General features: G+C 35.9%; 2 protein-coding genes and 1 non-coding gene across 3 annotated transcripts; 1 reads left to right on the top strand and 2 right to left on the bottom strand.

Moving 5' to 3' along the window:
* Positions 1 to 1,790: 1,790 nt before the first annotated feature.
* On the bottom strand, positions 1,791 to 2,329 carry LOC104106174 (histone H4). Its single transcript, XM_033658668.2, has one exon. The coding sequence runs from the start codon at positions 2,258 to 2,260 to the stop codon at positions 1,949 to 1,951; it is 312 nt and encodes a 103-aa protein (XP_033514559.2). The 5' UTR covers positions 2,261 to 2,329; the 3' UTR covers positions 1,791 to 1,948.
* A 1,289-nt stretch (positions 2,330 to 3,618) lies between these two features.
* Positions 3,619 to 3,721, top strand: LOC117279177 (U6 spliceosomal RNA). Its single transcript, XR_004509599.1, has one exon. It is a non-coding gene; the product is annotated as a U6 spliceosomal RNA (small nuclear RNA).
* A 1,009-nt stretch (positions 3,722 to 4,730) lies between these two features.
* Positions 4,731 to 5,255, bottom strand: LOC138906764 (histone H4). Its single transcript, XM_070196350.1, has one exon. It carries the CDS (start codon positions 5,172 to 5,174, stop codon positions 4,863 to 4,865), a length of 312 nt encoding a protein of 103 aa, XP_070052451.1. The 5' UTR covers positions 5,175 to 5,255; the 3' UTR covers positions 4,731 to 4,862.
* Between the last annotated feature and the right edge of the window lie 5,762 nt (positions 5,256 to 11,017).

Genomic DNA, 11,017 nt, shown 5'->3' on the forward strand with positions numbered 1-11,017 from the left:
TTCAATATTTTTTTAAATATCATGTAAAATTCACCAGTATAAGTAGAATACAATAACATATATTCTTTTATAGGACTTAACAAAATTCTCTAGACATTTTTTACTATTTAAAGGGTGATGAATTAAAAAAAATAAAAGATAGCTAGAGTATAGATCCATCAACTATTCTACAACAACGTAAAAGAAACCAAGCAAATGCAAAGAAAATATAAATCACTCGAGTTGAAAGATATTAATCAAATTGAGACTAAGAATAAAGTCTATAAACCCTCAGGGGTTGGCCCGGTGGCAATTGACTTGAGCCTTGGGGTTTGCTCCCTTTCAAGGACTCAAGTTCGAAACTCACTGGGTGCAAACAATTTCTGAGGGCCATCGGACTGGGTAAAACCTGAATTAACCGTGGTGCACTTGCGAAAAACTCCTTGCCGAGGGCCTGTATACCCCCGGGATTAGTCGGGTCTCAAAGAGACTTGACACCCGGTGCAAATCAAAAAAAAATAAAGTCTATAGAAGATTAAATATTCAAAAAGATAAATCTAAATTATATGAAAGGAAACATGTTCAATACATTATAGTTTGCTACTCATAATCGTTAGAATACATTGTATCTTGCTAATGAAGATACTTTAAATAACTTAGTTTAAGTAGAAGTAGCATAATAGATTTTAGAAATTAGTATTTTGAGTTTAATTGCTTGTTAGCTTGTAACAGTTTTCATAATTCCAAGAGCCAAAGAAATATTTAATGCATTATTTTTAAACTTACTATATAAATTTATTTTTCACATGTAAAATTTATTCGGTACAATTCGGTATTTTTTCGGTTTATTTTTATAAAATAAAAAACCTACACTAATTATCGGTGATGTTATAAATTTATATAAAAACCTACAATTTCTTTAAAAGAAACCTAAAAATTAGTTCGGTGCGGTACGATTCGGTCGGTTTAATTGGCACCCTACTGGTAAGTAGAAAAAGCTAATAGTAACTTTTCATCTGTTGATAACGTTAGCCTATGAGGCAAAGTGCAGAATTGGACGTTTCTCAAATTGAAAATAAGAACTTATTGAGTTATCACCAATATAAAGCCAGTAATGTCTTTGTTTATGATCCCTTTTTGGAAATTACTTTGAGTTCTCTACGTGATAAAAATTTAGTATAACGATGCTTGTGGAGTTCTTTACTTCATTTATTTAATTTTTTTTTTTTTTTTTTTTTGCACATTCAGAAAAATGATAACATTTACTTGTAAATTATGACCGCTTCTCTCATTTTACTTGCCAACAATATATAAAAGACAGTTAAAGAAAAAGACTTGAAAACCAAAACATTGGATAGCATTATGTCCAATCAACACAAAGAACTAAAAATTGGCTTAATTTTTAGAAGGAATTATAAATCATGGAGTTTGCCTTTATACGATTGATTTAGTAAGTTCTCGTTATTTCTATTCGATTAATTTATTCAATTAAATTTATGGAATATTTTGAACTAGCAAAAATTTTGTTATTTTGTTCGATTTCAAAATTTAACTATAGAAATTTGTTCAAGATAGGTCGGAAACCGTATCTCTTCACTTCTTTACAAGAAAATAAATTATAGGTTTATGTATGACCTACAATATATTAATGGGATAATACCTTCTTACTATCAGATGCCCAGAAATTGAAATGACTAAATTATTAGTAAACATTAATTATCATAATATAACAAACGTAATAATTAGCTAGACCTGCTAGCCCTAAAAGCAAAATTAAAGAAAATAGGGTAAATAATGTAGAAAACAAGATATGAGTAATGAGATTCTTTTGGGCAATTACTAGTCCTTGAATATGTAATGGAGAATTACATTATCAAAGATCAACAAAAACTAACCAACCCTAATCCACATCAGAAACTAAAGAACAAATCTACAATCACTACCCCCACAAAACCCTAATTTGACAAATCTAACCCCCAAATCCGTAGAGAGTCCTGCCCTGTCTCTTGAGCGCATAAACAACATCCATAGCAGTAACAGTCTTTCTCCTAGCGTGCTCAGTGTAAGTCACAGCATCACGAATCACATTCTCCAAAAATATCTTCAAAACCCCTCGTGTCTCCTCGTAAATCAAACCAGAAATACGTTTCACTCCTCCTCTACGAGCCAAACGCCGAATTGCAGGCTTAGTGATTCCCTGGATGTTATCACGGAGCACCTTACGGTGTCGTTTAGCTCCTCCTTTGCCCAATCCTTTTCCTCCCTTTCCTCTTCCTGACATTTTGAAACTAGATTTTGGGGATTTTTGAATTTGAATTGAGAAGAAATACGGTTGATTTGAAAAGAGCGTAAGGAGTCGGGCTTTATATATAGATGGTTGTTATTGGGGTTGTGGAAAAGTTGAATCGTGGCCGTTGATGTTTTGGAGTTGAAAGTGATGATCGACGGTTACGGGTATCGATCCGTGTGGAAGGGGAGATAGTATGTAAACCGTTGATTAAATGGAGATCGAAGGTGGGAAGTGATTCTTTTGTGATAGTGTGCGGATTGTGTTTCAATTAAGTGAGAATAGGAGTTAAAGAAATAAAATTGAGACTTTTATAACGTGTGGTTTTTAATTTTTATATATATTTTATTTTTAAAAAATAATGCTATATAGAATAGAACTTGAGAATTTAAATTATCTACCTGTTTTTGACACTTGTACTTGCATGAATTGACATAATGTCACCTTAATTCGAGATTTCATCCAAACTCCTGGAACGGCAAAATAGGTGTTTTAAACGCCTCTAGTCCTGTGTGTTACTCAATTGCCAATCCGCAACAGTTAAAGCTCCATGTTAGAAAAACATATGCCACGTCATTATATATCTTCATAAAATTATTTTGTTAAAAATAAATTATCACAAAGTTAACCCATTTTCTTTTTCTATAATTACCGTTTTCAACCAAAAACTTTACTTGGCCAGAACCCATAATCACCACCTTCAAAAACTTTACTTTGTCCGACTCAGCAAAGTAAACATCAAATAAGCTTGATCAACAATAGGCGTTGAAAAATCATGTTTTAAACAGGTTCAAGTGTCTTAATAAATTTCATTGAGTTGAGGGGTGGAATGTCAAATTGATGCAAGTACAAGTGTCATTTGCGCTATTCGGTCAAAACAAACTTTATGGATTATTATATTGTTCAACTTTCACAATTTCTAATAGCAAAAACACATTGACTTCTAAAACTTAGATAATGTTTTAATTTTAAACTAACCTGTCAACTAATATCATTTTAATACGTATAAATTTCCACTACCAATAATATGATCCCAAAACTAAGTTAATCTTAAAATTCATATCACAAAAACAACAGATGCACAATCTTTCATTCACCAAGAATTCTATCCGGAGTTTGTTTTGCAAATAAGCAACTAGTGATGAACTGTCAGATAAATCAGTTTTCATTCACCATATTTTTAAAACTTTTGTGTCTAGAAGTAATTAAAAAGTAGCTCAAAGGAGCTCATATGTGATAGTAATAAGGATACCAAACTTCACGGTCTGGTCTGGTAAAGTAGAAAGCGCTTCAGACCAAGAAAAAAAAGTAGAAAGAACTATGCCCTATCTTTTCATTTAACGTTAGCCTATGTCCCTTAGGGGAAATCTGTTAAAACTGAAACCATAAGCAGAGAATTAGTATGGCCATTGCGTAAAGATGAGACGGATAACCGATGAAGTAAAGTCTAATAAATAACGTAAAATCTCTTGTTAAGTGTTTAAGTCTTTATTGGATGGCAAAGCTGAGCAGTCTCAGTCCACACTCCACTGGTAGATAATTGCCTAAATATGTAGATTGAAAACAAAATCAACTCTAGCAGGTTGGATAAAAGCTTACTCCATCACCCTTAACATTTGGTTTTCTATCGCAAAATCATTCATTTAAGAATGAAAACAAGACATACATAGACAATGTACTGCATGTCTACCCAGTCAGAACCAGATCCATACATCCCCAGGTTAGTTTAACTCAGACGTAGCTCTTTTTTACGGAGACCTAACAAAGTAAACTGAAGACTACAGGGGATCATAAGAACACTACAGTGTTCAGTTCAGGCCACACAAAAATTTTAAGAATTTTGATTAAACAAGCATCTCTTATAATGAAGCACTAGGACTCAATTCAAAAGTTAAGCATAAGAGAATTACCAAATTCAAGCTAAGATGAATCGAAGTAATATACACAAAGCAGCGACATCTTACTATTCTAGAGTATAAACCTTAGTCAATATAACAAAAACTAAACACCAACAATTTCCCTATCTCCTGCGTCTTCCCTTTAGATGATTATTCAATAATATACCCAATATAATCCTACAATGATTATTCAATAAGTTGAATAAATATCTCACTAAATCTCATTGAAGTTACATCCATCAAGAATAACTGAATACACATAACAAATGATGATTCAACTGATTTAGAGCAAATCAAATTTGACTCTAATATCCATCCAAAGTTTGAATCATAACTGCAAAATCAACGTCCACACTAATAATCTTCATAACACAATCAGATAATGTTCAAATAATCACTCTTAATGTGAAATATAAATTACCAGATGTTCAAATAAACCCTCTTAATGTGAAATAGCGATTAAGAGAAAACATTACTGCTGACATACCCCACTGATCTTTAGCCATACTTGCCAACAAAGGGAAATTGAAAGGTAAAATTAAAGCAAACAATGTGGAGATCAGAAATGAGAACTAAGCAATTCTTCGGCAATTACTATTTCTTGAATATATAACGGAAATTACATCTATCAAGCTCAACAAAACTAAGCAATTCTAATCCACAAACGGCAACAAAAGAACAAGCCTAACTTCACAAATCTAACCCCCAAATCCGTAAAGGGTCCTACCCTGCCTCTTGAGTGCGTAAACAACATCCATGGCAGTGACAGTCTTCCTCCTAGCGTGTTCAGTGTAAGTCACAGCATCACGAATCACATTCTCCAAAAATATCTTCAACACTCCACGAGTCTCCTCGTAAATCAAACCAGAAATGCGCTTCACCCCTCCCCTACGAGCCAAACGCCGAATTGCAGGCTTAGTGATTCCCTGAATGTTGTCTCTTAATACTTTTCTGTGCCTCTTTGCTCCTCCCTTTCCCAATCCTTTTCCTCCCTTTCCTCTTCCTGACATTTTTTTGATAAATTGATGAAAAACTGGAAGGAGATTTTAGGTATTTTTTTGGAACTTGGTATGAGAGAGATATGTTTTTGATGAAAGGGGCGCGAGTTATATATAGCTGGTAGTTGTTGGGGTTTGTGGAGAGCTTTGAATCGTGGCCGTTAATGTTTTGGAGTTTTAAAGAGAAGATCGACGGATAAGAGTGTCGATCCGTGTGAAAGGCAGATATTGTATATCAGTCGCTGATTAAATAGAAATCTAAGGTGGAGAACGATTGTTTTGTGATAGTGTTCGGATTGTGTTGTTTTGGTGAGAGAAACGAGGTAATCTCTTTGTTCCTAAGTTCTTTTACCGCCTCTTATAATTTGTTCTTTTTCTTCTTACTCTTACTTATAATTTGTCAAAGTTCGGATATTAAATATTTTTGATATTTTTAATATTAAGTTTTAATATTTGAAAATATTAATATGGTCACTAGTATTTGAAATATTGATTTGGGAATGAATAATGATATTTTTCTTTTCAAATATTCAGCATTTACAACAACAACAACAACAACAAAAAATTCAAGCGAAATTCATTTTTAGACCTTATAATTTGATACTTCCATAGAGGCTTCTTATTATAACAACCCGGACGGTCGTTTTGAGTATTACAAGCCCGTTCCCCCATTTATCGCTCAATTTATACTTTATTGTTGTTGTATATCTTGCCGGGGTAATTGGTTCGGGTCCGGAGAGATTTCAGAATAAATTGAGACACTTAGTCTCTTAATGGAAAGCTTAAGTTGGAAAAGTTGACCGGATGTCGACTTATGTGTAAACGACCTCGAATTTGAATTCTGATGATTCCAATATCTCTGTATGGTGATTTTGGACTTAGGAGCGTGTCCGAAAAATTATTTGGGGGTCCGTAGTGAAATTAGGCTTTAAATGGCGAAAGTCGAATTTTCGAAAAGTTTGACCGGGGGGTTGACTTTTTTATATCGGGGTCGGAATCTGATTCTGAAAATTGAAATACCTCTGTTATGTCAATTGTGACTTGTGTGCAAAATTTGAGGTCAATCGGACGTGATTTGATAGGTTCCGGCGTCGTTTGTAGAAATTGGAAGTTTCAAAGTTCATTGGGCTTGAATCTATGTGTGATTCGTGTTTTTAGTGTTGTTGGATGTGATTTGAAGGCTCGACTAAATTCGTATAATGTTTTAGGACTTGTTGGTATATTTGGTTGAGGTCATGGGGGGCCTCAGGTGAGTTCGGATGCTTAACGAATCGAATTTGGATTTGGAGGAGGAGCTGAAGCAGCTGGACATCTGGTATGATCGCACTTGTGTGAAAAAGGGCCGCAGGTGCGAGCTCGCGAATGCGAGGTATTAGTCGCAGAAGCGGAAATGCATGGGCTGGCCAGGCACCGCGGGTGCGAAACATTTTACCGCGGGTGCGAAGACCGCATGCACGAAGAAATCATCGCAGGCGCGAAGAAATCATCGCATGCGCGAACATCGCGGGCGCGAGAGTTTTACCGCGGGTGCGAAAACCCCGAGCAATACAAAAACAGAGGGGTTCCGCGCTTTTGCCATTTTTGGGCATTTCAAGCTCGGGTTTGGCGATTTTTGAGCAAAGTTTTCATGGGAAAACTTGAGGTAAGTCCCTTGTGATCATTTCTACTCTATAATATTGAATTATCATCGAATAATCCGACTAGATTACATATTTTTGAGGTGTAAATCAGGGGTTTGAACTTAGGGATTTAAAAATAAGATTTGAAGATTTGGAGGCCGAGTTGAGGTCGGATTTTGGTAAAATTAGTGTGGTTAGACTCGTGGTTGGTAAAATTATCGGGTTCCGAGACATGGGCCCCACGGGCAATTTTTTAGCTAAATTTCGGATTTTGATAGAAAATTAGTATTTTCTTATGGAATTAATTTTAATAAATTTTATTGGCTGAATCGAATTAATTGTGGCTAGATTCGAGGCGTTTGGAGGTCAATTCACGAGCCAAAGACATAACGGAGTAAAGAATTACATGGTTTGAGGTAAGTAACACTTCTAAACTTGGTTCTGAGGGTATGGATCCCCAAATTTGGTATGATATAAATTGTTCGGAGGTGACACACACGGTAGGTGACGAGCATGTGGACGTGCACCATATAAATTGTGTATTGAATAAATCCTGTGCAGTTGTAAGATTAATGAATCATGTTATTAGTTGAACATTCTCCATGTGTTAGAGAAATTGAGTTGAGACTCATATTAAAGATCATGTTTAGGATACGTGTCAATATTTTGGGACCCATGGGATCGTGTTGCTGTTGAATTAATTGTTCAAAAATATACATTTCACACTCAGTAATATTTGTCCATTGTGAGGATATTTATGGGATCGAGCTGCGCGACGCAGCAGGCCATAATGGCTTTATACATTATTATTATATGGATCGGGGTTGCCCGCCTGCAGCAGGCCTTATAGGCTTTACTATTTTATGGATCGGGACTGCCCGCCTGCAGCAGGCCTTATAGGCTTTATTATTATACGGATCGGGACGGCCCGCCTGCAGTAGGCCATATTGGATTTATATTACGCTTGGGCTGAAGGAGCCCCTCCGGAGTCTGTACACCCCCAGTGAGCGTAGATAATTATATATATTCGAGATGGATTTCTCAGGGTATGGACTTGCCTTACTTATTTGTATTGTAATGAGTTTCCCTGGACATGGATCTTGTCTGTATCAGTTATATTTGGGGATAAAATTATCCCAGAGCTGGATTGGCCTTATACGGTATTGGGTGACTGACCGTCAGTCAATGTGTATTTATATACAGGTTGGAACACCCCTAGGCTGGATTGGCCATAAATAGTACCGAGTGACCGGATAATTTGTGACCAGTATTTACATAAGGTCTTTCTACTGAGATGTCACATTCCTCATATCATGCAGTATTGATCTATTTCACTTGTACTGAGTTTAACTGTTGAACTTGAAAGCATGCCTACATTTTTGTACCATTATTTATACTGGACTGTACCTGCGGAGCTCGTCACTACTTTCAGCCCAGAGGTTAGTCTTGTTACTTATTGAGTTGGTTGTACTCATACTACACTCTGCACCTTGTGTTCAGATCCAGGTGCTTCCGGATACGGCGACTGTTAGACCTCAGTATGTTACTAGTTGGAGACTATCAGGGTAGTTGCTTGGCGTCCGTTGACCTTGTCTCTCTTTCCTTCAGTTATTGTACTGTTCTATACTTTTAGACAGTGATTTTTATTTTTATCAGTCAGACATTGTATTCATATTATATGCTCATATACTCAGTGACACCGGAGTTATATTTGTATTTGTGAGGTTTCTTCCGCTTAATTTAATTATTATGTTTTCAAATTTAAAAGATATGGTGATTTATTGATATTGTCGGCTTGCCTAGTATTGAGATAGGCGCCATCACGACATGTGAGATTTTGGGTCGTGACACTTATACACTAACAATGTATATACATCCTTATAAACTAGGGGTGGGAATCGGTCGGTTCGGTTCGGTTGTGAATGTTATCGGTTTGGCATATCGATTATCGGTTTATAAATATGCTAAACTGATAACCGAACCGATAAGATATCGGTTATTGGTTAATGGATTATCGATCTTTATCGATTTACCCGTAAGATAACTCAATCTAAATTCTAGAGGGAAGAACTAATGAAGGATAATGTATACCGTATAAAGAATATGATAAACTTTCTCTACTATTGTAAACCCTCTCAAAGAATATGATAAACCTTACAATATTATTTCTTTATGTGTTGAATGACAAATTTGGGAGGGTTACAATAATAGAAAGAGAATTGGGAGAACTGAAAAATTTATATACCTAAAGATAAAATCATATCTTTATAAAGTTTATTGGGTTATCGGTTACACCGTTTATAAAATTGGACAAACCGATACCCAAACCGATAACCCAATAGAAAAATAACACTAAACCATTATCGAACTGTTAACCCAATAATCCGATACCGATAACCCAATAAGCTTTTTTCAGTTCGGGGTATCGATTTTACCGATATATGCCGAGTCCTATTATAAACTGAAAAAATATATAATTATACAACATTATACAGGAATATACATATTTGCACACAATTATACATAACTATACAATACTGTATAAGTGTATATAAACACCACTTATACAAACGCGTGACCTCCACTTCTGCTACGTTACTCTACGCGAAAGCGACCTTCTTCACACGTTCGCGAGTCACAAAATCTCAAAGCTACGTGGTCGCATTCCACTTCACGCGATCGCGAAGCACAAAACTCAGCAGCTCTCAATCACCCTTACGCGATCGCAAACAATGCCACGCGATCACGATGCACAGACTGGCCCAACCTACGCGATCGTGGTTGACCTCACGCGACCGCGAAGAACAAAATCAACACTGCCTCAACTAAGCATATGCGATAGCGAAGAAGGCTTAAAATACCAGAAATCAGCAGCTACCAGCAGTGCCAAAATGAAGAAAAATACTCTGAATACCATCCGAAACACGCCCGAGCCCCTCGTGACCTCAATCAAATATACCAACAAATCCTAAAACATCATACGGACTTAGTCGAGTCTTCAAATCACATCCAACAACACTAAAAACACGAATCACACATAGATTAAAGTCTAATGGACTCTGAAAATTTCAATTTCTACAAACGACGCCAGATCCTATCAATCAAGTCCGATTGACCTTAAATTTTGCACGCAATTCGTAAATAATATAACGGAGCTATAAAAAATTTTGGAACTGGATTTCGACCCCGATATCAAAAAGTCAACTCCCCGGTCAAACTTCCAAACTTAAATTCCTATTTTAGCCATTTCAAGCCAAATTTAACTACGAGCCTCCAAATAATTTTTCGGACGTGCTCCTAAGTCCAAAATCACCATGCGGAGCTATTGGAATCATTAAAATTTTATTTCGGGGTCGTTTACACATAGGTCTATATCCAGCCTACCTTTTTAACTTAAATTTTAAACTTTGGAACTATGTGTTCCAATTTATTCTAAAAATCTCATCGGACCCGAACCAATTTGCCCCGGTAAGTCATTTAACAATTATAAGGTACAGAATGATCATTAAATAGGGGAACGGGGCTACAACTTTTAAAATGACTAGCCGGGTTATTGCAATCTCACTGGGAATACTTCCTAGATTGCATATGATGAAATACAAATACAATTTCCTACATAATTCGACATAAAACAAAATAAATAATTAAATCCAATAATTTTTCACATAAATATAATTAGAGTATCATTAGTTCTAGAATGACGAAGTGTATGTCTATTGGTAAATAAAACATGTTTTAAGTTAACAAATTAATAACACAAACTCTACTATTCTAAGATATGTTTGGGGAAGAACCATAGCCATTTGGTGGTGGTTGATTTAAACCAAGCATCTCACGCACGACAGTACCAGCCGCAACTTTTACTTCTTCTTGCATATCTTCCCAAATACCCGCTTGCATATTTGGTTACATATTCTCCGTCCGTTGCTCCAATGTACGATCAAGAAGTTGCTGAAATTCGGGTGTTTCAAAAACTTGTTGGGTAGGAATATTTGGAGGATTAGGAGCACTACAGGATGCACAATTAGCCTTCACTGAATCTACCAGAAGACAAGTTTTTGGACCAAGCCCATATATTCTTCCTTTTTTTGCTCTTTCAACAGTTTCAATCCAAGTTTTCAGTAGCTGTTCATCTAGTATAGTTTTCAATAAATCCATAACGTTGTCTTCGCTAGTTTTTTCTCCTTCCTCATCTTCATTTGTTGCCATGTTTCTTTCCATGTCTGCATCATCTAT

Source organism: Nicotiana tomentosiformis, chromosome 2 (genome assembly GCF_000390325.3).
Source record: "Nicotiana tomentosiformis chromosome 2, ASM39032v3, whole genome shotgun sequence".
NCBI lineage: Eukaryota > Viridiplantae > Streptophyta > Magnoliopsida > Solanales > Solanaceae > Nicotiana > Nicotiana tomentosiformis.